Genomic DNA, 27,885 nt, shown 5'->3' with positions numbered 1-27,885 from the left:
GTCTGGTCTTGCAGCAGTAGGGTTAAGAAAGCCAAGGCTCATCCAGAGTTAAATCTGGCAAGAAATGTGACAGGCAACAAGGAAGGATTCTACAGCTATGTAAGTAACAGCAAAAGAAAGACTGAAATGGAAAAGAGGTGGGCCCCATGATGAATGGGTCGGGAATTAATGACAAATTAATTTCTTTTGGCCACGTCAATGCCTTTGCCCCAGTCTTTTTTTTGGTAAGACTGGCCTTAAGGAATCCCATACCACTGAGACTACAGGGAAAGTCTGGAAGAAGGTAAACTTCTGATCGGTGGAGGAGGAGGAACAGTTACTGGATGTGCAATTTGAGACCTGGCAGGCTGCATGCATGAATGCTGAGGGAGCTGGTTGATGTCACTGCAAGGCCACTCTCTATAGTCTTTGAATTGTCTTGGCAGCTGGAAGAGGTTCCTGAACACTGGAAGACAGCAAATACCAATTCTATCTTCAACAAGGGCAGGAAGGAAAATTTGACGAGCTACAGGCCAGTCAGCCTCTCCTCAGTCCTTGGGAAGGTGATGGAGAAAATGATTTTGTAAAGCATTTCCAAAAACATGAAGGGCAAGAAGTTGTTTGGGAGTAGTTAGTATGGACTTGAAAGGACAAATGTTGCTCGAGTAATATCGCTGCCTTTTACAGTGTGGTAGCTAGCTGCTGGATGGTGGGAGAGCAGTTCATGTTGTTAACTGACTTCAGTAAAGCTTTTGATGCTGTATTCCATAACATCATCGCCAGGCAAGCAGACAATGGTTTAGGTAAGTGGATAGTGAGATGGACTGAAAACTGGCAGAACATCCAGGTCCGGAGGGGTGCGATCAGCAGCACAAAGCCAACTGGAGGTGAGTCACTGGTGGTATAACCCAGGGCTTGATTTTCCTCCAGAGGAGTGGGTGATACACCAGATGACTGTGCTGCCATTTAGAAGGAACCTCAACAGACTGGAGAAATGGGCCAAAAGGTACCTCATGAAATTCAGCAAGGGGAGTTGCAAAGCCCTGCACCTGGAGAGGAGGAATCCCAGGCACCAGAACCTGCTGGAGGCTGACCAGCTGGAAAGCAGCTCACACAGAGGGGCCCTGGAGTCATGGTGGACAGCAAGCTGACCATGAGCCTGCAGTGCACCCTTACAGCAAAGGTGTCCGGTAGCATCCTGGGGACTGCATTAGGAAGAATGCTGTCAACAGGTCAGTGGAGGTGAGCCTTCCCATCTGCTCAGCACTGCTAGGCTGCATCTGAAGTGTTCAGTTCTGGATTCCCCTATACAAGAAAGATGGGACTTACTGGATTGAATCCAGTACAGGGCCACGAAAAAAGGTTAAGGAACTGGAACATCTTTAATTTTAGGAGAGTCTGAATGAGGGAGTGGAGAAGAGAAGGCTCAGGGGGATCTTACCAGTGCATATTAACATGTGATGGGAGGCAGTGAAGTCAAGGGAACCAGGCTCTTCTCAGTAGTGCCCACTAACAAAAGGCAATAGGCACAAATTAAAAAAATAAATCTAATCTGAGCATAAGAAAACAGAACTTTTATTTTTATCATTATTATTTTTTTTATTTTTTATTTATTTTTTTTTTTTTTACTTGGAGTGTTGTCAAACACTGGAACAGATTGCCTGGAGCAGTTATGGAGTTCTTGTGGAGGTGCTCAAAACCCAAGTGGACACAGTCCTGGAAAACCTGCTGTAGCTTGACCCTGCCTGAGCAGACGGGGTGGGCTAGGTGATCTCAAGAGCTCCCTTCCAACCTAAGCAAATCTGTGATTCTGCATAAACATGATTCCATTATATGATAACAAGAACAGAACAAATAATTGTGAATCACCTGTCATGAACACAAAAAGGAAGCTTGTAGTTTTTCAAATTGTATGAAAAAAAGTATTCAGTAAAGATCTGCACTATTTAGATAGTATCCTCAGGTCAAGCACGCACTCAACAATTTGGTGATGCAACTGCCTTCGTTGGGCACTTTATTCTAGGGAATAGATAAACCCTAAAAGATTTTTAATAGATGAACCCTAAAAGATTTTTAAAAATACATTGATTTTAAGTGGTTTCTTCCTTTACTTACTGTAAATTTTAAATGCATAGTGATTGAAGGACACAACTGCATTTGGATCACAGTGCCAGAATATGTGGATTGCTTAATTTATCTTACTGAGGTTAGTATTGAACTTCAAGATACCATTCCAATATTCTAACTTAATTACCAATTTATTTTCTTACTTCATTACGTTTTTAATGTAATCTTTTAGGGATAGGTAAGTAAGTTTCTTTTATTGACAGCATTGGCTTGCATGGAGAATTCAGCTTGGTCTGAGTATTAGTATTTTTGAATTACCTATAATTTGCAATTGAAAGTGTGTTTAAGGACAAATTCCGGTCTATAAATGTCAAGAATTTGTGAACTCCAGGAAGAAAAGAACCAGCCTTCATTGACTGGAGCTAGCAACTGTTTTTCAATAAAGAAATGATCCATTGCTTCCTTAGTCTTAAAAGCTGAATTTGATCTGCTTTTTTTAAAGTTTTATTTGCTATAGGAAGATGATTTTAGCTTGGCATCAAGAGACAGTAATGGATGGTACCAATGTAATTGGATTAGACTTGCTTTTTCTTTGTTTTGAAATATGTTTTTAATCCGAACTGTCTAGAGTAATGAATAGGCTTCTGTATTCATATTAATTTTCTGATTTCAGTTGTTTTAGATAAGGGTTACCCACTTTGATCTGGGTAGTGTTGCAATCAGAATTAAGCATTGTACTTCTTATCGTTTCATTGTACAAGTCAGCATGAACATACTCGGAGAATGCCTCAGAGCTCAGCTGGATGTTCATCGTATGTAGTAGCTGCATATCCAATTGAATCCAAACTTTATTTAGCCATGCCCAACAATAAAATGCTAATTACTGATAGAATAGCATACTCAAATGGAGGCCATCCTGGTACCATCAGGTTATTGTTAGACTTCAGCCCTCGGCACAAACTATTTGAGAATGAACAAATTCTCCATTTGGTTGCAAGCCCTGAGGAGGAGCTAATTTAACGTGAGATGCAGCAGAATACCTGCAGATGTCAAGGGGAGGATGTGTAAGAAGCTCATAAATGGCTGGTATCTGGCAGCACCGAGCATGTGGGCTGGTTGGTCCCGATGCGTTCTGTTCAGTAAGGGACTGGGTACAGTGAGAGCAAGAAATAAACACCAGATTGGAGCAGAAGTGAGAGCGCAGTGCCTCTCCTCCCGGTGTCTACAGCAATAGCACTTCTAAAAGTGTGATCAGAGCCACATGGCAGCGCAGTGCCTTTTTTACCACTTTCTATTCTTAGCGTTCAGAACAACGGATTAAAGAGCAGGATAAAAATATGTGTTTAAAAAAAGTAGGCTGTTATAAAATGATTTCCTTTTGGAAGACTGTACTTAGTACATGATGAATCCGGCAGGAGAGACGTACACATTTTCAGTCACTGCTAAGGTTTTAAAACTATTTTAAGAACAGTGGGACCTGGCTGTTGTCATAGTAGCAATAAACCTTTTAATCCCACTTCCTGTGGAGATGAAGCTGTTGTGGACTTAATCTACTTAAAGATGGTCACGGCTGTTTGTATGACAGGGAACTAGGGATACAGCACTGAAAAGATGCTGCTTGTTCTCAGAAAGTTGAGTGCTTTTGTCCATTTAGATAGTGCTTGATTAGGATTTGCTGAGAGATGGATCTCATGATAAGCTAATAGGAGGACTGTCACCTGGGAAGCTAGCCTTCATTTATATCAGTTTTTGGCACCGACACCTTGTCTTGGTGCCTAAATGAAAGTGTTCCTAGGTTGTTCTGGGCAAGAGCTTGCTGCTATCATGGATCTCCCATAGTTTGAAAGCATCCTTTTTAAGAAAGCCCTTTCAACCTGAATGCTTCCATTCCTTAGAGTCTCTGAGGCTTTACAAGCAGTGCTGAGTCATTTCTGTATACTGCTGTAAAGTCTGCAGCCCTTGAAAAGGTAATGCAATTAAAAATTTCTTGAAGTATTTGGATAATACAAACTGATTTATCTTTAAATACACAATTAGCAGTGGTGTCAAGAGAAACCTGTGGAAAACTGACAAACTCTTCAACTTTTTTTTGAAAGTCATTCTAGCTAGGTAGGGAGAATTTTAAATGTCATGTCAAAATAATCATTTTAATAGAACTTTACATTTGAAACCAAAAATGCTGTGAAAGTGTTTGTATGTATCTAGAAGTAAACGAGACCTTCCTTCTCACCAGATCAGATTTCCCAGTAATTACTGAAATCTCTTCCATTGCTGATTTATTTGGTTTAGTCTGGCTACAGTACTGGATTGCATAACCTCACCTCCTAAAATAAGAAGCAATATGCATGTTTTGTTTGAGCCAGTATTTTGATTCATACGTACTGAATAATAGCAACAGTTTGGAGATTTTTGTTTGTTTTCCTCAAGTCCACATATTCTGGCTAGATGGACCCTCAGTATTAGGACAAATTACATGGCAGAGTAAATAAAAGAAGGTTCGTTAGTTAGTTGCAAGTTTAAAAGAATAAATATTTGATGGCTCCTCTACAAAATTTTGATCATGGGTGATAGGGTTTTGCTCCTTTCCATTACTTCAACATGACATGGAAAGATGTGTTTAGACAAACCATTGACTGTTATTCGTGTTTCTCTGTCTGTGGGTGACTTCTTCCTATTAGAAGGAAGCCAGCCAGTTTCCACAGAAATTCAGCAATACTCTCTTGAATGAAATGCCACCACGGTTTTAGCAGTTTGGAATAACCAAATACCACTTTGGTGACTTCTGTTTGGTGCGTGGTGCTGTCACTGAGCCTTTTGGTCGGATGTAATTATGCCTCAGGGTGCCTCACTTGCTGAGTTACCTGACCATGATTTGTCTCCTGTGCATGACTGTCCTTGCAGGCTTTGGAGGTGCTGGCTGGCCCTCATCCATGCTGAGGCATGGAGGAAGATGGTCCCTTCCTCTTTCCCCTGCCTTTTCACAGCGTTTGCCTCAGGCACTGTGGGGAGGTAGCAGTGAACACTTCCCAGCACAGGCTGAGAAGCTTGGTGTGGTGCTGTGTCTGGGGATGAAATCCCAAAAGCTGGTTTTCTGTGGTCCCTGGCCTAGCCCTGCACTCCTAGCCTCTGTAGGATCCCACAGGCTTCCCTTAGGCCCCATGCACTCTCCATCCTCTTCTCCTATACCTGCCTCATGGAGCTCCTCAGAGCTGGCTGAGCATGGTCACCAGCAGTATATGCTTTGGTTTGATCTGTCCTCCTGTCTCTGGGTTAGGGTAGCCAAAAGAGCAGCTGGAGATCAGTTTTTGAGAGGTGCTGTGCATGCTTTCAGGTTGAAGGCTGAGGCATGCAGGGATCAGCGCTGGCCTTCACAGAGGTGAAGTCTGCTAAAGATTAAAACTGGGTTTTTACTTTTTTTCTCCAAGCTGCTTGTAAAGCGCTGGGCAAGTGGGTATCCAAATATCCCTCTCCAGTGGCTTTGCAGAGTCAGAGCAGGAGGCTGGCTTGCTGAATGTGTAATGTCCTCGCCAGAAGACTGGTTGGGTGGGACGGAGGATGCCTTCCCACCAGAACTGTTTGGAGGGGCTTGAAACCTTTCCAGTTTGACACTCTGAAGAAAATACTTATTTTAAAGCAGCTTTTATTTTGAAACATCCCTAATGTATTCAGAAACAGTAATTCACATTTTTCAGTGTTTCATTTAATCTGAAGGTTTCAACACTTTGACCCAATTTGGATTTTTTTTTCCCAAAAAAAATCTTCAATAGATTTTTGGCATGATATGACTTTTTCTTCATCTTCTTAGATGGTAAAAATGCTGGTAGAGTGGGGTTATCTTCAGTTTATAGAAGCAACCTGTCATTGTTAAGTATTTATTTACATTATCCAGTTGGTTTCTCAGATGCCATTTTGGGGATAGCTCTGTTAAAGGTATCGTGTTTTTTTTTTTTTTTAGTCAGCCATATTATGCTAAATAGAATTTTAAATGTTTTGTTCTGACTGGTGAGTAGATGGGGGTTGAATGGAAAAAAGTTCTTCTGTATCCAGTAAATCTGCTCTACAGACAGTTGTAAAATTGAGGCATCCTAATCTAATTTTTGCTGAGCATTTTGGTCAGAATTTTGGGTGGGTATCCATTTAGTACAGTGCTTTAAACCAAAGTCTGTAAATCATGTAATTTTACATCAAGCTCAGCACAACCTCTGCCAAATACTGCGAGATATGATTAATACTTATAATAGTAGCTAAAATTAAATCTCATGCTTTAATAAGAAAGCAGATTTTCTCAACAGCCTTTAAGCTCTGCAGGGTGAGATCATCGTTGTATCAGTCTTGCACAGTGAATATTTTGACACATTCAGTAATGGTGTTTTTCTTCTCTTAGAAACAAATGGAGCAGCTGGGTACAAATGTCTCCCACTCCCTTACAGGAATGGTCAGTGCCTCCAGGTGCTACTTGCTGTTTAGTGTTGTTGTCTGTTTTTTTTTTTTTTTTTAATGGTTTTACTATAATTATAGAGATGAGAGCTCTTTATACTTAATCTTGTAATGAGTTTGTTTGCGTAATGCATTTACCCAAGTGGACTTCCTAGGTGGTGAAGCACAGAGCTTACGCATACTGTACCGGCTGTGAGATGGGTTGCTGGGGGTAAAGCAGGGATAAGTGAAAAGGCTGCATGAGAAAACAGTGTTGAGAGCTCTAACGCTATCACTGGAGCTAGTGATATGCTGAATGCATAAATAAAAACCGCTAAAATAGTGATCATTACTAACTGGGGATGATAAGCTTAAACCAGCTACTATGAGGCAGTAAATTGCTGTCTCCCACTGCAGCTCTGTGAATGTTGCATTGTTGTCTGGGGCTGATAAAAACTAGAAGCAGAAAGAGTATTATAAGGGTGTGCCTGAGATGATGAGATGTTGGTTTGTAGCTGTACTTCTTATTCCTCAGGGTTTATACTGAGTGGTTTGCTTTGTCAGCCTGAACAAACGTTTAAAAGCCTTCCTTGTTGGGGTTAGCTGTTTTTTCTTCCCATTTAAAAATCTAGGTTAGTGAGCTGTCCCCCTTCTGTTGCTGAGAAAACCCTGGAGAGTGAGTGAGATAGGTTACTGATTTATTCCACAAATGTTCCCAGAACCTCTCTAAAATAAGCTAGAAACTGGAATGTCTGCAGTCTGATTTCAAACAGATATTTAAAGGGTATGCATTTTGCATCTCCTCCTCAGAGTCTGTCAGAGGTGTGCACATGATAGAAACCTGCATTTCTGGCTTGTGCCTGCCTCTGGGTAACAGGAACAGTTGGTTCTCTGGCCCAGAGACCTGTGAAGAAGACACAAGCATGCCTCGTGTGAACCATGCTCAGCTTGGCAACCTCATATTCTCACTTGCTTCTAGTGCTAAAAGCAGCATAGTCAAGTGTGGTATGGCAATCAGATGTGGTAGCTCCCAGCCCTTATGGGAAAACACCACCGTGCTTTCGACAATTTTCCTGCCCAAAATAGCAGGAGTGTTCCCAATGGTTGATCCCCTAGTTTGTTCTCAATTATCTCTGCCTTTCCTGCTTTTGTATATCCATGTGCATGAGGGAATAGTGGAGTAGAGGAAAACATGCAAGAGAGGGTCAATAGGTTTTAGGAACGGTGTCTATCCATGTAGTCTATACTGTAGCGAGAGGTTTAACAGTAAGTTTTCCTGATTTAATATGACTCTGAAATAACCAGACAGGCACCATTTGGCTGAGTGCATAGAAGTCACTGGTGCTTTGATAGTGCTGATTGCACAGTCAGGCCCTTAATAATTGCAGAAGCATTCTTTCAGTGGAGCTATCTTCCCTAGAATATGCAGAGAACCTGGGCATGACTGGAAAACTGTCCTGGAAATACCTCGTCATGAAGTTTTCAATCCTTCTTTCTAAACCTGTTTCCTAGCATCCCCTGATTTTTTGAAATCAGCATCTTCTCTGGTCACTTGTCTCAGTTTCAAACTGTTTTGTTGCCCCTATAATAAGATGTCCAGAATGGAACATTAAATTTCCTCTCCAGTGGGGCAGAGAGAGGGAGAAGATGATGGGACTTCCACCCCCTATGGTGCAATGCCTCTGTATAATAGAGCCTAGCAGTGCTTTATTGTTTTTCCCTGATATGTTGTATCATAAATTACCATCTAACATGTTATTTCCCTCTACACTCCTAACTCTGCTGTTTGCTGTATGTGTCCTTGTGCACTGAATTCTTGTGGTTTAAATTGTTTTTCCCAGGTATGCTGTTCTGCATTTTTCCCAGATGAATCCACTCTTATTGATGTTTGCCTCTGCCTCCAGTTCTTCTGCAAGAGTTGAGTCCAGCATTGACTAAAGGTAAAAAAAAAAAAAAAAAAAAAAGAAACCAAAAAACACAAAATCAAACAAAAAAACACTATAGTTAGAATCTCATTGCTGTATTTCTCTAGCTCTAGTGATTTTTCATCGTTCTTCCATTGCAATTTACATGAGCATGTTTTTAATTCCTATTCTTCCTCCATCAAAGAATATTGTGAATCACACCAATCGTAATAATGATTTCCATCTTTCTTCATTAGAAACTCCTCTCATGCTACTCCTTGTTTTCACGTTACATTGTTATTTTGGTAGTGTCTCTTACCCAGATTCTGTTGCCAAGATTCTGTCTGTATCCAAGGCAACTTAAATAATTTTGAGAGTAATATAGTGTGAGGTGATGTATCAATTACTAATATCCAAGTAAATTATCTCTACGGCACTCCCTTTATACATCATTGTAATTCTGCTTGATTTAAAATGTTTGGGTGCCGTGCGTACAGTTGTGTAGACAGGGAAAATTCTTCCCTAATGAAGACCTGCTGTTTTGTAATGCTGCAGCGTGTTCCAGCCTGTTCCAGTGCCATGTGCATCACGTGGGACCTGGGCTGACAGCCAGTGCAAATGTTTCTTCAAGGACTTTAGGACATACTCTAATTACATTTAGAATCTTCCACTCTCTTTTCATCTGAAGGATGTCACTCTTTCTGCTCATTTCAAAGTGCAGTGCAAAGCCCTCCATCTGCCATTATGAGAGGGCCCCACTGGTGCACTTGTGTGAGAGGCAGTAGGATGGCTGCCTTTGTGAGTGACTCTTTAACCTCCAGCTGTGAGAAGTCCCAGGCCTTTGAATGCTGTCAGAGCTGGCCAGTGTCCAGCAGTGCTTTCATCCAGTGCTGGAGATGTAAAATTCCCTGGAAGAAAAAGCTTCATTTCTCTGAGCCTGGCAGGGGACAAGGAGGGAATGAGTTGTGGGATGAAGCATCTGAAGGTCTCTATACTTGAAAAAAAACAACAAAGCCTTGTGCCTAAATACTAAAAAATGGAGGAAAAAGGTATTTGTGGGAGCTATGTATGTGAACATGTGTATTCTCTATCAAACTGGTATTGAGTGTATGTGATCGGACTACAGGATCTTACCTAGGGGTCTTTTTTAAGGGAATTGCCTGCAAAACAGTATGGAAGAATAAAGGCCCTCATGCAATACTGTGCACTGGACTGCAACTCCTGTGAGGTGAGGACAGGTCTGTGTTTGTGTGTAATATATGGCAAATGAGCCTGCATTTGTGTATGTATATAGAACAGGCTGGGGGCTTTTGAAAAGATGTAGGCTCAGCCTGGAGTAAATGTTCCTGATGTGGGGAGGAAGGAGAGAGCCATTCTTGTCTGGCCTGCCTTAGGCTTGCACTTGGACAATTTGCTGTCCTCTTCTCTTTGCTGTGGTCTGCGCCCTCTGACCAATCAGTGCTTAATTGCATGGGTTCTGTCTCAGAGAGCCATACACGATAACACCTTCTTTTCAACTGAATTAATTGTTCAGGAATAGCATTGTTACATCAGATCTCTGATGAATTCATGAGCCTTATTGTCTAGGCAAGTGCATTAATTAAGTGAATACAGAAGAAAGTCTGGGTCAAACTTCAGAAAGTCAGACAGACTCTCTCAATCCCTTGTGGCTGCTGGGATCATCCTGATGCCTGGTGTGACCTGAGTAATCAGTGTATTGCCGGGCTGGCATGGCTCAGTCCTAATTCTCCCAGATTCACAGAGCAGTGTTCAACAGCAGATTGAGGCTGCTGTGGGTGGCGTGTGTCCAGGAAGAAATTTGTGTGCGTTCAGGCTGCACCCGGCAATGTCTTGGAAGTAGCTTGGGAGGCCTTTTGGTAGGTCACTTGGCATGCCACCTCGGGGGCTAGGGTCACTGATAATGCTGAAATGACTTCAGGAGAGGAATGAAACCAGAGTTGATTATTTCTAGCCTGCATGACATTAGAGGAATACAAGTCACCTTGAAGTGGTACACGGCTCAGCTACTGATGATAGTGGTAACTGGGGTAGCCACTGATTGTGATAACCAGGAACATAAAGTTCATGAACTCCTTTAATAAAAGATTGGATACAGGCGAATGTGGAGTTACTTGTTGGACTGAGCTTCTTCTGAAAGAAAGGAAGCCCTTTTTTTTCCTTCCATCTCCTCCAAGTTTAGGATTAGGAGCAAGGAAAAGAAACTGACACTAATTCTCTTCTTTGCCTACACTTGGCTTATATTGCTGTAAGCTTGCTTATCTCAATATATGTAAGATGAAAGGCAGGCTGTACTCTTGGGACTGACTGTGCAGGACTGGAGTAGGTGTCTGGCTTGAAGAGTTCTCTTTGTACTTTAATGGGCACTACAAGGGCTTCCCGAGAGAATTCTTCAGATGAAAGCTGTTTTTTCTATGGCAGGCTGTGTGGAGTCTCATTATTGCTCTGGCTTTTGCTGCACAGCACATATGTTACTGCGGGGTTGTCAGCCCTTCTCCAGCGCAATAAAAATAAGTAGATTAACGAAGCAAAGAAGATTAGAGACACTTTGGGGAAGGGAAGGGAGGAGGATGAGCGGGAGGGAGTATAAAAAGAGAGCACAAGACTGAGAGCTAGGCTTCCCCAGTGCATGTTACACAGGGTGGCTATCTTTGTCCCTTTTGGGTTTGGGTTAGGCCGACCGAATAGAACTGATCCTGACACCATGTCCAAAGAGAAGCTGGAGTCACTGGTCAAGAACATGGAGATCATGCTCTCTGAGGTAGAGCAGCTGAAGATCCACTGCACCAAGCAGACGGAGGAGGTGAACCAGGTGGTGCAGGAGCTGCGCCGAGAGAACAAGGAGTTGACAGAGAAGTATGAGCACATCTGTCAGGACCTGAAGGAAGCCAAGGAGGCGATTGCCCAGTTGCAGGACACCAAATTTGCCTTTGAGGCAAAGGAGCGGCAAGCACAGAAGCTCAACCGGCAGCTGTGAAGCAGCAGGAGAGAGAAGGAAGAGATTTAACCTGGTCTAAGAATAAACAGAAACCTTTGACTGCTGCAACCAAACATCCCTGGACTGGTATTTTAAAGCAACCTTTTCCCTTTCTCCTCAGACTAAACCTGTGCACTGGAAAAAAAAATCTTTGTGGAGGCAAGATCTCAGACACAGCTGGAATTCTGCCCCAGAAGGCTCTTTGTTAATGACTAAATACCTCATTATGCTGGGAGGGAAATCTCATTCCAGAATCCGTTGTCAGAAACATGAGCCATAGGCGTAGAGCAACAGCTGCCAGGATCTGGGCACCTTCTCATGCCCCATGGGGGTTGCACAAGGACAGAACCTGGGAAAAGAACTGTTTCTGCCTTGAGGCACTGAAGAGCTGTGCTGTGAGTGTCTGTCAAGACAGAGAGAAGGATCATCGTCATCTTGACAGCCTCTGTTGCTCTGTTTCATTGCTAGCTTTTCTCTGTGCACAGCCCGGCTGTGATGCTGTCCTTAGCTGGGTGTCAGCTTCCTTGCTGCCTGACACTGGAAGACCTTGATGAGAGCTAACATTGTGCCTCGTGCTTCCAAGTTCTTTCTATCAAGGGCATGTTGGTCCAGAGGATCTTTTAATGCTCTTACAGTCAGTCCTGTCGTCTTACAATTCCAAAGTGAAGTATAAGAACTGGAAAGGTTTCTGTCTCAATTTCCATTTCAATAGAGCTAAATCTTAATGACTCCATGTTTAGCATGCTAGAGTTAAACCTCTGCTGAATATAACAGTTTTTTAACCAAAGAACATGTTTTGGCACTGGAATTACTTTTCTTAAGCAGAAATAATGTGTATAAATGGACTGGGAGTTAGAAGGATAAATGTATTTGGGGCATGGGGGTGGGAATTGCTTGTCAGAAGTTTTGCTTTCAACTTTTCTCTCCTGTCTCTCCTAAATGGCATTTGGGGTAGTCAGTGCCAAGCCCAGCTAAGAGCAGGTGACTTTTGACTGCGCAGTGAATAGCAGGAGATCTCTGGGGGGAGTCTGGAGAGATTGCTGGGAGAAAAAAGCCTGAATGTTTAAACAGAGAAGAGCTGGAATAGTTCCAGGAGGATTTTTCTTCATGTTAGCTGTGATGTAGTCAGCTTCCTTCTTCCCTTCAAAGCTTTGCTGTATTGTTATCTCTTCCCAGCAAGCTCCCTCCCCCAGCAAGGGCCGAAGTTTGGGAGAAGCAGGGATGCTGTTTCTATTTTTGAGGGACTCAGGGTCTGTGTTTCATCAGGAACACAGGCACACTGTGCTGGAGAGGGGGAAGCTAACTGTACTGAGAGCAGGGAGTCATCACCGGGGGAAAAGGAAGCCTGGCTGCTTTGGTTACCCTGTAGAGCTTCAGGCAAGGGCAGAAAAGTTTAGCAAGACCTTTAAGGATTCAGTCCACCATTAGAGAAAATATAGAGAATACAGTTTTGTCACTGATTATCAGACCAAGATCAGGCCTAGAATTAGCTAGTTATTGTTCCTTCTCTGCTCTGCCTTCTGCCACTTCAGTCTGGGCCTGATCCAAAGCTTTTGAAAATGAAAATCTTCCTATTAATTTGACTGAGCTCTGGGGCAGACCTGAGTAGAGGGCAGCTTTTTGTTTGGCAATCAGAGTACTGGGACATCCATGGGGAACAGCTTTCTCTGTGAATCGCTGTAAGTAGGAGCTGTGACAATGTAATTTGTTACATCCATGTACTCTAAACTTCAATTTTTGCTTTTTTGGGTAGAGCAGATTGGAATATCTATAAAACATTTGGGAGATCAAAGACTGTCCTTTATGTTTCCAAATCTAATCTGAATATAAATGATCAGCCTTGACCCTTTGCTCCTTGCTCACCAGTGACAGCTTGGGGAGCACAAGAAATAGTTCATCACTATGTTTGTTTGTGTAAGACCTAAAAATGTTTTCTCTGGAAATTAATTTTCTAGCCCATATCTTTTTACCACCTGTGCTTTCTTCTACTTTTTATATATAATTAACATGTAAAATCAACAATAAAAAGAAAACAAACAGCTGAGGGAGCGTCTGTTCTGGATAAGGCATTGCCTCAATTAATGCACGTATGTGTTATTTTATGTGTGCATGTGTATGCTTGCTAAATATAATTATTCCAGTTTAAATCCTCTGCAGCAAGGAGTGGACTAATGAAGACCCTCCAGATCTCTCTGTGTCCTCAGGTTAATCTCTCTAAATGAGATTCTCTGTGTGACTGCCAAGTTCACCCTACGCAATATTTAAATCCATGATACAGAAAAAGAAAATGAGATTACAGTGGCCATCTAATGAGTTTCTTAATAATTAGCAATGTTCTAAGTGTCTAATTTTAAGGAAGGCTGTGATTTCATGTAAATATCCTAAGATTTGAGGTGAGACTTTGGGAAAACAGAGGATGCATTATCCAATGCTAGAAAAAAATGATACAATCCTATACACCCTTCCAATAGACTCAGTTGTATCCTGGATTTGCTTACACTGGTTAAACTTGGGAGCAGTCAGGCTGGTTTGAAATCAGTCTAAGTTCTATTATGTGTAGGCCCTCCATTTTTTATATGCAAATCTTTGTGCATCCAAGTACAGTCTTACCAATGGATCAGTGCCTTTGCTTGGATCCTGAGGTGCAGCGTATTGGAGTGTCTTTCAAAATGGTTTGTCTGGAATTAGTCACAGCACATGGAAGCTGTTTTCTTTTTGAACACCAGTGTTATCAGTGTGTGCTTCTTTTCTTCTTTAAATGGCCTAAGGATGAAGAGCTGGAATGTGTGTGTAGTATCATCAGCTTATTCAGAAAGTTGGCCTGAATAGAAGCCATGCGTGATTTGGATGAGAATAAAAATAAATACGAAGTGACAGGCTTACCATTTCCTTCATCTTGGAAAAGGATGAAGAGAGGTGCCTCGTTCTTTGAATTCAAAAAGCCAATTTATCTTAAATCTGCCCTGGAGAGCACAGAACAGTAATTGGCTTAGTTGTCAGGAAGGGACTAAGAGAAGGGCACCCATCAGGCCAAGCGTCTGTGATCAAGTGTTGTTCTGTTCCTGGAACAGATTATAGCAAAATACTGATGACTGCATTGTTTTTCACTGTTCTGGGCTGTATTAAATGGAAGTGCCCGAGAAGGGTGGCTGGATGGGAATGAAGCTGGTACCTTAATGACAGGAAATCTCTGACAAGGTGAGTGAAAAAATGGCTTGGAGAGAGTGTGCTTGGGTGAGGGGGAGGGAGCTGGATGATTCACATGAGTACATAAACTGATAGATGGGAATCCTGGGCTAGCAGCTCGCACTGAACAAAAAACCATGTTGCTGAATAAAAATCAAAAGCTAGAGGTAACCTGGGATTTTTAAGGTGTACAAATAAAGAGGAGCACAAAGTTGTTGCTTACTGACCCTTAGGGCAAGGAAAAGTGGGCTTCTTCCTGAAAAACATGAGGAAAATCTCTCAAAAGTCACCTAGAAGCCCCCAAAACTTCACAAAAGCACAGCTCTAAGACCTTTGTGTGAAAGAGGTGGAAGAGCCCTGTATGATACTTATTTCATTACATATCAGCATTTCACGAAAACCTGCCTTTGGAAAGATCTCCAGATTTCAGAAATACAGTGTCTCTAGCAGAACTTGTGCAGAACCCAATGCTGGCAAACAACACAATTATTTATGCTAGTAGCAGCACCTGTACAGAAGATGCACTGGATAATTGCTCTACAAAGTCCTCAGAACTTGAAGAGTTCTTGGGTCTCTGGAGAGGAGAGAGGGAGCAGTGCAAGAGGATGACAGGCTTTGATGCAGCTGAGTTGTACAGCAGAGCTGACTGGTGTGTAGCCTTGTAATGTAATTTCTGGCTTTCCTGTCAGGACTTCACAGTGTCTCTTGGACATGAAATTGAGCCTTCTTTCCTGAGGGATTAGCAAGGGTTTTCATTCTATGTACCAAGAGGCTGTGATTCAGAGGGTTAAACAACATGCCTATCCTGTGATAGTGAGTAGGAGGCTGGGAAGAACCGAGTTACTAGTGCTCTATTATTCAAATTTGAAAAAAAAGTTCAGATTGAATCAAATTTGTCTATTCTGCCTTTTCTTTAAAATATAAGAAGAAAAGAATTTAGTATGTCAAGAGATGCTTTCTTTTCAGAGTGAGCTGAAGCCTCTTGTTTTCAGCTCCCTGTGCACTCGATAGGAGGAATGACGTGCTGTGGTGTCCCTGATGGCAGTGGACTTGGTTTGACATCCCTTTGGCATTCAGGTATCAGCACGCTTACCCGGAATGTCAGATTACAGCTTAGTGGTATCACGTGCTCAAAAGAATTTGAGGATATGTCCTGAATAAAATGCCCTACAGCACTAGGCCGAAGTATGTGAGTGGCTGTCAGTTTCCTTTAATTAGGCTACAGCGCTTACCTGAGAAACTGCATGTTAATTTGAAATCAAAGTGGAAGCAAATATCCTGTTCCTAAGTATGTGGCCTAACATAACCATAACATCACAGAGCCTTTCTCTTTGGCTACAGGACTAAAGGAGAGATCAAGAAAAACAGTTTGTAATGTGTCTCTGTACTGTGGTCTCCTGATCACAGTAGTGTCCTGGAAGGTTCAGATCTCTTAAACAAACTGAGCACAGATCCTTCACTTCCTCAGTGGCCCAAGCCACTGAGACGAGCTTCTCTTCTGAAGGCTTTGTGAGTCTCATATGAATTTCTTGGGTAACAGTGCTTCAGAAGCCAGCCTGAACTGAATTCACATTATCTCATTGAGAACCAGCTTCTCTGAAAAGTATTTTGCCCGGTAAGTTATGGAATACCTGAGAATGGAACCTAAATTTCCTGACTTGAATCCAACTGGGTTTCTAGTTGAAAAAACAGAAATAATGCTGCTTGCAGATAAAATAAAACCGATGATGCTGTAAAAGTGCTAGACAGCCTTAACTAGTTAGAGAGGAGCTATGTCCAGCATAGAAAGCAAATCTTTAGATATTCTTTGAAAACAGCCTCCGGCAGTAAGGAATCTTGGTGGTTTCTTTCTGTGAAAGGTAATTCTGGAGTATAATAAAAGAAAGCAGAAGTCTTACTGCTGACCTCTGTGTAACTGTTGAAATCCCAGCATCACAACTCCTGTAGAGATTGCTTCTTGCCAGAAGCACTTCACTGCTGGGATTAGGAGGGATATCTTGGTCAGCAACACCTATTTACTGTGCATTCACCTTAACTGATTCTTCTGGATGATCTCATCCATAACACCCAGATGCCATTGCCTCTGGGCTAACCCCTGGCTAGAGCTAGTGGCAAGAGGGAAATGCCTTTGGTCCTGCCTGTGTTCACTCCATAGAGAACTGTGGGTGTCTTATCAATTATCAAGAGACAAGAATGGTCCTGAATCAGTGGATTATCATACATAATGGCACATGATGAACTAATTTCAACACAGGGATAATGTCCGTTCTCACAGAGAAAAGGTACACACGCAAAACATTCTTTAGAGCTGCAGGGCAAAGATTTACTTTGTATTTGCATTGTCTTTTTCCTGGTAAGGACGGGTCTTGAGTTCAAATCCCTCCTGAATAGGTTCTGGTTTTGTCATGTCTCTGCTGGAACCAGGAAGTATGAGCAGACTTTTCCATTTCTTCCCTTAATAAAAGGAGTTTCATCAGTGTTTCATGCTGCTTAGTTGCAGTAAAACTCTGGTCACTTCTTGTTATTTTAGCATCTTAGCAGGTTATCTATTAAGGTTTTATGGGGTTAAAAATAAATCCAGATGTGTTTACGCAGTATCTGCTTTAGTGCAGTAGGCACAGCTGTTGTTCGGATGTGTCCTGGCTAGATTTCAGCAGGGACAGTCACATTTTCCCTGTTTCTAAACTCCTTTGTAGCCTTATAACTATCAGCAAGAACAGGAGAACCACAGGGACACTGCTAAACTTGATATTTCCAAAAAATCGTTCGATAAGGGTCCTGCTGCTGCGAGAAGAAATTTTAAAGATCAGGTTTTTATAAATTCATCTGGAGTTGTGTTTTTTTCCCTATTAACTTTCAGAGCTTTAGGATTCAATTTCAAGTCTTTTCTTCCTAATGATACACGCTAAAAGCTTTGAACTAATCTGAAAGCGTGGTTTATTCGTATCAGGCCAAGGGTTCAGACTGCTATTTGTGGGGGCTGGATATCATGAACCTTGGGATATCATTGTGACAGCTGGCAGCATGGCAGTAGCCAAGAGCCAGTTAAGAGTAAAGGGTGGGTAAAGCAAAAGCATAAGCTGCTGGAGTGTCTTTCTGATAGAAAGGAAGGGCCCACAAAAATTTTTCTTATAGAAAAATCTGATTCTAAAGGGGAAAAGCAATAGTTTCTATATTCTTTGTTAGATGTTAACTGTGTACAATTGTTGACTCTTCTGACAGGGGGAACATAGGTAGCCATGCATCAGCACCACCATTAGACACTCCCCTGGGGTATGTCATATCTTGAAAACTTTGGAGCCCCCCTTCTTGTTGTTGGAGGTACTGACCTTTTGTGCTGGTGTTCCTGTTACAGGTTATCCTGTAGGCTTTGTTTATTGTGGCAGAGCTAGCTGGGGCAGGAAAGTACAGGGTTGCTTTTGCATGTGTAAAAGATGTGACTTTGTTTGAACTCTGTCCCACATGGCATGTGTAACCGTAGGATCCGAGTACTTTTTGTAGCTTGTACCTTTTGTAGCTTGTTGCCAGACAGGGATTGACCAGCAGGGATTAAAACAGCTGTAGCCCTTGAATAAAATTGCTTGCTGTAGTGTGCGTGCTTCTGTGTCACCTGGAGCATTTTTAACATTGTTAGAAGCTTCTTTTCAGTTTGGAGCTGTCTAGGCTTGTCAACAATTGCCAAGGTTATTGTCTCTTTTTATCATTTAAAGTAGTAATGTGGTCAAGAAGAGAGCAGTGATACCAGTTCTGGATATTTCATTGCACGTTTGATGTCTTCCTTGTAGATCCAGCATATGGAGTTACCTGAAGGCAGAAGCTTCAGCTTTCCGTTTGAAAGCAAGGTTCTCTTTCTTATAGTTTCAAATGAACTGCTGACAAAAAAGGACTCTAACACTGGAAGGCAAGCAAAAAAACAACCCAAGAGACTTTAAAGATTTTGTCATAATCTTGGAGACTTCTGTCATAGTATTTTTTTAAGCAGGGTTGAAATGCTGACAGCTGTTATAATTGCTGGCCAGAATCTATTTTTATAGATCAGTGACCTTTGTATTTCAATATTTTATACTAAGCAGAGGAAAAAATCAATAGAGGGGAAAAATAATCTGTTTTCTGGATAAAACAACAACAGCAACACGTAAGTTGTTACGCAATGATTTCTCCACTATCCACATGATTAACAGCACAAGTTTTTCTTGTAATGCATCCAGCTAGATTTGTGTTCCCTGTACGGTTTTTCTATTGCTAAATTGTTCCTTCATGGGATTTTTCAGAGGGTATCTGAATTGCATGGCATTTGTTAGAGGCAAAAACAGAGAAACCTGAGCTGCCATTGTCTTTGGTTAAATTCATATCTGTATCCAAAGCGCTGGTATTTTCAGACCTTGGGAATCTGCTTAACTCTGCCTAGAGCCAGATCTAGCTGTGAATTGTATTTCAGTTCAGACTTTCTTTGGTCAAAAGAGTATCTGTGAACTGTGAGTCTGGCTTTAGTTTTAAAGGAAATGTTAAATTAACTAATAGAGTTAGGAACTTACAGAAATGAGTACCAAAGGGATCTGTGGATAACTGTCTCACTTTTGATATGCTGCCTGCAGCTAAAATACAACTAGTTATAAAGGGCTCCACCCCTTTAATAACTTAAGGCACAGTTTAGAGCCAACGTGTGTGCTCACAACACAGACTACAGGAGCTAGAAACAACTCCACATCATGCATGCACACATGCATGATTACAACTCTGGCTTTTCCAAGCAAAAGAGAAAACACTTGTGAAGAAACTTAGAGGCCGAAGGGGTTAAATGAAACCCAACTCTCCTTTTCCTGTGCAGTAAGGATTAGTAACCAAACAGAAGCTGGAGAGAAGAGCATGTTAAGAGCCACCGTTTGAACCAGAACGATAAGAAAGTGGTTTTTGCAGCTTGACTACAGTGGTGTCAGTCCCTCCAACTTTTGCACTCATCTTGCACAGGTACACACAGAAGGTAAGAGTTGACTTTGTGTCCTGGGCTGTCTCCTGATTCTTGTCCCTGGACATCTATTTTGTTTTCAGTCTTTTCAGTGCTGCTTTATTTTTTATTTTTTGCATGTGTTTTTAATATTATTTATATATATATGTTTTGTTCTTTTTTGTTTTGTTTTGTTTTTTTTTAAACTGTCTTCGATTTCCCACCATTTTTTCCCTTTGATTCAAACACGGGAGAGGACAGACCAGAGTCCCTGTGACTGCAAAACTGGATTTCCTAGTAGGAAGGGAAGAAGACACTTCATGTATTTGGTGAACATTAATCCCTTTCACTCACAGTTAATTATACTGCAACTTAATGTAATCCAAGCTGTTCCTGACATTGTGAGTGGGCAGAGCAGGAGGTGGAAGGGTCAGGTAGCAGTTTGATAGGATGCAGGAGAAGCCCGCTGGGGGGCAGACACATGTGCTCTGCCAGCAAGAATGCAGAAAGACACAGGTAGCAGGGTATTAACTGGAGAAATATGACTTTTGCTGATAGGAGTAAAAGCCTGTCCAGGTGCTAGGACTAAAACCCCCTAACTACTACTCCTGAGTGCTCAGCTGCTTCTGATGATGTGCTAGCAGGGCAGTGTGCTGAGGGGAGGGATGTCCTGATTAGCCAGCATTGCTTTCAGCTGGGTGAGGCAGGATCCATTTTGGAGGCCATCTCCAACCAATGATGCTGTCCAAATCAACGGGCCTGCTTGTGAAAGGAGATGTTTATAGGACTGGATCTCTCATCCCTGAGGACATTTGGCATGGGAGGCAGGCCAAGAAGCTGCTTAAGGGATCTGTACTGGCAAGGAGATGGTAACAGGTTGGCAACAACGTGGCGGGACAGTAGATTTGCCTGATGTCCAGGTGTTCCTTGGGGGTGGCCAGGTGGAGGTGAGTAGCTGTTGCTTACAAGCTCAGTTTCAAAGCTTTGACAAAGTTAATGTTGGTCTCGAATTGAGTTCCTAGGGCTAGGAATAACTGCTGCTAGTACCAAGGTCAGGGAAATGGTAAATTTATTTAGGTCTGTCTGTAGAGACCCTAAAGAGGGCTTGTAAACACCTTGTCTATTATTTTTTGAAGTATCTTCAGAACACTTTTAAAGTTGTTTTTTTGTTTTGTTTTGTTTTTTAATCTCTTCTGCTTTGCACTTATGAGGGCCCTTCACCAGCTTCTCTGCAAGCTGGCTTGCAACTTGTATGTTCTTCTCCTGGTCTCTTAGAGATGTGCCATCCTCCGTAATGCCGGCACGTTTCCTAGGCTCTGTAAATAGAGCAGCCATGAAAAAAATTTCTTTTGGAGGTGCAGCTTGAAATGCTACACAGTCAAATGTGTATTGGACAGCCTCATACTTGAACTTTCAGGACAAATTTTTACTGTTACTAGGAGCAAAGGGAGGTGTTTGTGATGTGCGATGAAAGTAGATAGGACCATGCATCTTTGGCATGGCACTAGCTTAAACTAATGCTTGTTCACATTAGTAAACAGAATGATTAATAAGATGGAAAAAAAATATTACAGCATGTAGCGTATTTGCTGTCTTCAGATGTTTTGCTTTTAGCATTTTTTCCTTGTCCAGTGTGAAATAATTGAGGCTTCTTTTTTCATGTGCACTCTCAGGTTCTTACACCCTAGGGATCATCCTGGCACCTCAGAGGTGTTTGTTTTTAAAATATTTTCTGTAGCATGTGCATATTCTGTTCGCTAGTAAACTGTACAGTCTGTCGCTTTTGAGAAAAGGTTTTTGACAAAGGATTTGAGGTGACTTTCAAGAAAGGGGATTGGCTTTTGTTTGCTGCTCTCTCCATGGTAATATATTAAAAATGATATTAAGTATAAAACAAGTTGCTTTCATTTTAAGGGGAAAGAAACAATCGTGGATATAGAATGGGTGATCTTAAATGCTGCTGTTCAATGAGTGATAACCTTCTGATGCTGATCCTCTGTCTCTGTTTTGGGGATTCTCTCTCTCCCCCTCCTCTTTTTGATCCAGTCACTTACCAGCTTGGTAAAAGATCTAGTTACTTAAGGGATTACTTGCCTCACAAAGTTGGCACCGAGATTCAGTTGGCATCTCTGAATGGTTGTGTCCTGACTTGTTGGAAAGGTTTAGGAAATGGGAAAGGAAGTACGTTGTTGCAACTGTTTTTCATGGTAATTGAGTTTAGTTATCAAAGTATGTTTTTTTCCTAAAGAAACAAGGATGTTCTTTTAAAAGTGGGAACTTGCAAAAAAAAAACCAACAAATATATAAATAAAAATCCAATCTTGATTGAGGTCCCCTTCTTCTGAATGTAATGTAAATAAGGCAAAATAATATTCTTTGTCTTAGAACAGGTAGGGCTTATGCTGGCAAAAGTCCTTCTCTTTGTTCAGAGGAGGGTTTCAAGTGTTACCCATTTTATTAGATCTTGTATGTACTTTGACTCATTGGTACACAGAATATAATAGTTTTTTTTATAAAGGGAGCTATTTTATAAGGTCTGCTATTTTGTATAAGGACAACACCTAGAATCCATCAGATACAATTTCAGGTGTTCTCATGATTCATGTTATAGCCTTGTCATTAGCTGATCCAAGGGGGAACTGTTCTTCTAGGGGCATACTGATGCTGAGTTGAACTACAGAGGAAATCAGTTGCTTTGCTCTTAGGTCTGTGAGAAGTATCATATAAAACTGACGATGAACTCCTCAGAGTACCTAGCATAGCTCTGAAGACTAGACAGTGATGGGTGATTGCTCTTACCTAGTACAGTCATTTGTGGTTATGCCCATGGTGTGATGGACTTGTCAGAATAAATTTCACATTTCACAAATCATTTCACTGGAAATGATACTCTGTTGGATAGTTTCACTGTCTCATTTTTTAATCTCTGCTGTTGGATTGGAAATATGATTTGTTGTGGTCCAGTATCTTGTCTTGGCTGATGACTAACAGCAGTTACTAGATGTGTGAGGAGGGCCTTTAATACTAAAGGATTTGAGTGGGTAGGTAGTCATACGCATAGTCTATGTACAGACCACTTGTTCATGCTTTCTCACACAGTAGCAAGCTCAAACTATCTTGACATGCAGACATGATGTATGGAAAACAAGTACTGTCAAAAGATTGTTTATTTCTCTGCTTAGCTCTTAAAGCAGTAATTGGAGGTTCTGGTTTGGGTATCTGTGGGAGAAAACAGCTTGAGAGCAAGGAACCGATTTATTTTTAGATCCTACTGTTGTCATTTTGCTGTGATCACACAGTTGAGCATGTGCTTCCTTTCAGTTCTCTCCAGGCACTGCGGTGTGATCACACTCTCCTAAGATCATTTTTATGAAGTTAATTTTTAGTGACAGATGAAAGATGCTTGGCTGATGTCTTTAGAGACTGCAGCCCTAATTCCCCTAGTACAGGTTCTGCTTCCTAAGTTTGTTAGTCAAAAGTTTTTTTGCCTTTTTTTTTCCCCCATTTCTTTTGGTTCTACTCACTTTCATCATCTTTCCCTTGCATAATAATGTAAGTAAGCCCACTGACTTCTCTGGGGAATTTCCTGCTTCATACAACTGAAGATATGTCTGCATCACAGTCAGCAAGGTTGGTTCCTTCAGGAACAGTTCTACCCATGATAGTTTTGCATACTTGGCATGTTTGCAGATATTTACAGGTAAAACCGAGCTAGCTTTTTCTTCTTTCTTTTTTTTTTAAAGTAGATTAGATGTGGAGGTAGCAGCAATCAAAACATGCGTGAGGGTCAGGGTAAATATTCTCGTGTTTTCCTACTTACACTGTTGTTAGTCCTCAAACAAATTTATTTAAAGGTAATGCAAATGTTCCCTAAGTACACTGCAAGCATACTGTTGAATGTGGCATTAACATACTTTCAGAAAAGACAAGCATATCTTGCAAAAAGGCAGTAAACACTTTGTATTGTTTTACAGATTCCTTTTAAGATAACCCTGGCTTATTTTTTTTTTTTTTTTTTAAAACAATCGCACAACTCAGAAGATTGTCACATTGTTTATTTGGGATGGAATGAATTTGAATAAAATTGAAGTAGTTCTCCAGCATTGAAATCCCTTACTTTCCTAAGGAATTCTCCAAAAGTTCAATTTGAAGGGGTTAATATCAGCTGGCTAGTGTGCTTATAAACAGCAGTAGTGCTCAGTGTCAATATTTCACATCAGGCTAAATAATTCATATAAGCAAAGCCTGAGCTTTAACAGGGCAGTAGTTGATCCAGAAGGTCATTAGACATTCCTCTTCAGTTGTTAGTGTCTGGGATATTATATCCTTGTCATGTGTTTTCCATAGGCAGAGTGTGGCTGCTTGTTGCAATGTCTAAATCAGTCTGCATGCACTTGTCTTTATCCCTATTTGCTCACACATTTAATTAACAAATAAGGACAGTGAGACTACCAAAATAGAAGGCAGAATCCTATCTTCTTACAATGAATTTCTATCTGCAAACCTAATTGGGGAAGTCTGGACGCAGAAAATTGAATCTCAACTGATATTAATTGGTACATAGCTGTCCTTATGAAATACTTCATTATTTCCTGCAGAAGTCTAGCAGAGTGACTGCGTTTACTTGGAAGATGCAGCTCCAATAACAAAAATTTTAGATACTTCATTGTGGATTTTGGAGATTGGGAAAGAAGCAGATGTGCCTTTTCCCCACCCCCTGATAGGGTGTGGTGTGATGCCTTGCTAGAGTTTGTGTGGTTTGCAGTCTGATCTCTGCAGTCTGATTTTTCAGCTTCTGCGATTTCCGTATTCAAGATAAAGCCATATGGCACAGGCTACTGTAGCTTCCCTGGGTGCTGCTGAACTTGACATTGCTTTAGAAGACCTCTGTAAAAACAGTCGGTCAGTCTGAGGCAGTGACATTAAGCAGTGGCCCAGTGCAGGTTTTATGCCTGTTCTGCATTAGGCAGACGGCTGAGACAAAAGTCTATTGATAGAGCAGTCTAGAAGATGCTTGTACATTGCCAGTACTCTTGGCTGATGCTCTGCTACTGTGCTCAGTATGTTTTTCTCTAACATTTTTTTTTAATATAACAAGGTAAATTTTAAAGTTATTCTAGCTGAAATTTTGAAATGCATAATATGGCTGAAAGTATATCTCAGCAGGAATACTCTTTTGATGAGGTTTATTTAATCCCTAGCACATGTTTGGAGTGAATTAATAAATTGGTGTGTCAACGATAAAGATATCTCTGTAAAACTTTTACTCAGCTTGTGTGTGTTGTGTTTTTCTTTATTTTCCCTCCCTTCCCATACCACTAAGCACCTTCAACTAGTCTTGTGTTTAAACACACATTTAATAAACATTTATCCACTACTTTGTATATAAATGCTTTTTTTAATAAATGTGGCTTATTGTGTGGTCAAGACAGAGGAAATTCAGCATCCTCCTACTTTAATAGGCTTACACACGTTAATTAGTTTATCCACTGTAGCCCAAAGGGCATCAGGCCCAGGATTTTCTTTGGAAAAATGTCCAAAAAATAAAAAGATGGTTCCCTGTAGTCAGAGAAGAAAACAGGCAGACACCTTGGTTAGAATTATCTTGAATGTGATGTCCTCTGTCTAAAGGGATTACCAGTTTCTTTGTTCCTCTGGATTTCATGATGTGGTCCTCATGCTCCCCCAAAGCTGCTCTCAGTATAAGTAAAAGGAGCTTTTTCCTTACCCTTGAGCCTTACTCCACTAACATCTTTTCCTCCTTGCTTTATGTGCTTATTTTTCATTTTTAACTCTTCCACCACAAACTTAAAAAGTGCTTCTCAGTAGACAAGGATAGTAAGAGAACAAAAGCTGGAACCAAGCTATGCTGGATGTTTTTAGAGCAAAGCAAAACCCAGTAGCATCTTCAGAAAACATTGAGTCTTAAGAACTCATCAAGTGACTTTGAGTCAGTGACTAAGAAACGTGATGCCACTGGAAAACTGGACAAGGTAATATCCATTATGATTTCCCACCTCCTTCATCAGGCTACTAAAAATAAAGTAACTGAGTAAGATACAACGTATAAAGGGCTAGGGGTAGCAGTAGTGGGGAAGGGGAAAGGAAATTCGGAAAATGTGGGAGTAGCAGAGTCACAATGACAACTTCTGCTTTAATGCTAGATATGCTAAAATTTACAACAAGTAATTTAAATCTATATTGCAGTGAACAAATATTTATTGCAATCGCTAATGTGTACCTCAAGCTGTGAAAAGAGCTTCTGTCAGGGCTACCTTGGATGAGAACAGTAGATCTGCATGGGGAAATTCAAGTCCTCATCTGGAAGATGAAAAGAGCTCTAAGTGGCTGCTCAAGCTAGTACTGCTGGGTGGCTTATGCACTTAACTGCTTGCCCAGCCTGGCTCTACCTTGTCTGGCAGTAGAAAAGTGGCAACCCTGAAGGGGTTTTTTATCTCCCACCTATGAACCACTTCCAGAACAGTCCCCGTCCCACATATGTGGTGTGTGCCTTTGGCCAAAACGTTATTTAGAAATGCAGTTCACAGGCAAAAGATTGGCCCATCTTATGTGCTAAACAGAGAAGAACCACATAGCACTGGCTGTTCAGTTATGCCCCCCAAAAAAGTGAGAAGCACATGCACACAGACCAATACATCTGTAACCCAGTTTTCTTTGGACTGCGTGATTTGAGGCTGTAGCATCTAAACAGCTTAAGCATTCGTTTAAACAAGGCTGGGTTATTCATAACACCACTTTCAAGTTTGGATTCCCTCCTGTTGAAAAGAAGTCATCATCTAAATGAGATAAAAATCTAATATATCTCTTCATCTCAGCCCTGTATTTATTTTCCCTCCAACAAAAGTTAACTTTATGATTTTGAAACCTTGAAATTAGCCAGCTGTTTCAAAGTTATTTTTACACTTACACACACGCACACACAGGCAACGTAGGTCTTGTTTCCCTCGGAGCATGGATGTTGAGAGGTGATTTGGAAAAGAAGCCAAGTTGAAGTAGGCAATCCTGAATGTTGTTTGTGCATTGCAAGGCAGGATTTGCACGCGTAAAGAAAACAGAGAAGTCATTAAATTTGTCCTTTATTCTCTTCAGTTTGTCTCAAGTGTACTCCTGGTCTTAATGAATAATTCACTGATCTTGCTAAGCCTGCATGGCCCTGGATAAAGACTTTGTAACTAAAATATTTTTAAAGCAGTTCGCTTGGCTCCACTATAGAGAAATCTCCAAGACTGCCCATCTGGCTTTTCCAGACTTTTTATTTGTTAAGGCAAAAGTTTATTTACTGAGTAGGTTCATTGTTAAGCCCTGAAATGAGGATCCTTATCCCAGTTTTCAGTAAGGTCATTATCTAAATAAGTTAAAAATCTAATATATCTCTTCATCTCAGTCCTGTATGCTTCTTTTCTCAACCAAAAGTTAACCGTATGTGTCTGAAACTTTGAAATTAGCCATCTGTTTCAAAGTTATTTTTACATATATATATATATATATATATATATACACACACACACACACAGGTGATGTAGGTCTTATTTCCTTAGGAAGGTGGCTGTTGAGAGGTGAGTTCTGTCCAAGTTTCTGAAATTCCAGCTATCTCCTCTGTAGCACTGTGGCCCTCATGTCCACAGCACCAAGCAGAAGTAGGTAGAAAAAGGGCACCAGAACATGCTTGATGGATATCGTCAGGCAGAAGTTTCTGAAATTTCCACAAAATATTTGATCCATATTGTTTTGAACAGAAGTAAGGATTCTAAGTTGCTAAATTCAGTTTCAGGGTTAAACTTCTCCCATGTTAAGAGCAATTTGGGTTGTCCCCATTAGAGAGAAGAGCTTCATAGTTCAGATGTCTGCACAGATGGCATGAATGGTGATGGGTTCCAGCTTTTTACTCACCTAACCTGAGCAGTTGATGACAGATGTGGATGGCTAGAAAATTTTAATCTCTTCCAGTATATTGAACTGAGGTTTCAGCTGCGCCTACCTCTGGTTCTTATTGAAGATCCAGGTTGCTCCTTACGTATTGTGAAGGGATTTTCATAATTCTTGATATAAATTCAGATTTTAGCACTGTGGTAGGAATTCCTACACGTGAGCCTTCCAGCAGCTGTTCCATCTTGAGTCACCATTTCCTCTCGGATCCTGCTGCTGTTTCAGGGTGGAAGGCGGTGGAGGAGCTGTTCTAGCACAGTACTAAACAGAGCTGGGGAGTGTTGAAAAGTGTTAAAGGACAGAGGGCACAGAGAGCAGCAGCTGGTGTTGTCACAAGTGAAAGCACTGCAAAACACTGTCCTTTTCTTTCCTTCCCCCGCACACCCAGGCTTCAGTGAGAAGCATGGCAAACAGAATAACATATGCTGCTGTGTCCCAGGTCATAC

General features: G+C 41.2%; 1 protein-coding gene and 1 long non-coding RNA gene across 8 annotated transcripts in view; one reads left to right on the top strand and one right to left on the bottom strand.

The window, feature by feature from the left end:
• Positions 1-7,890: 7,890 nt before the first annotated feature.
• On the bottom strand, positions 7,891-27,799 carry LOC137857486 (uncharacterized). Its single transcript, XR_011097098.1, has 3 exons — positions 27,492-27,799; positions 26,425-26,515; positions 7,891-8,396 (listed from the first exon to the last, which is right to left on the bottom strand). It is a non-coding gene; the product is annotated as an uncharacterized lncRNA (long non-coding RNA).
• The window catches only part of PAPLN (papilin, proteoglycan like sulfated glycoprotein), a 50,331-nt gene continuing 41,475 nt past the window's right edge, over positions 19,030-27,885 (top strand). For 2 of the 7 annotated variants that reach the window (XM_068684037.1, XM_068684034.1), the window contains exon 1: positions 19,030-19,528. Coding sequence is in view for 4 of the 7 variants with exons in the window: in XM_068684033.1 (XP_068540134.1) it covers positions 20,359-20,439 (81 nt within the window). In the remaining 3 variants the exon portion in view is untranslated. Of the gene's footprint in view, positions 19,529-20,156; positions 20,440-27,885 lie in introns of those variants that run through there. The other 5 variants (XM_068684036.1, XM_068684035.1, XM_068684033.1 and 2 more) reach the window with 4 other exon arrangements.

The sequence above is a fragment of the Anas acuta genome, chromosome 5 (genome assembly GCF_963932015.1).
Source record: "Anas acuta chromosome 5, bAnaAcu1.1, whole genome shotgun sequence".
NCBI lineage: Eukaryota > Metazoa > Chordata > Aves > Anseriformes > Anatidae > Anas > Anas acuta.
Note: the sequence above shows the minus strand (reverse complement) of the source record. Positions and strands in the feature narration are given on the sequence as shown.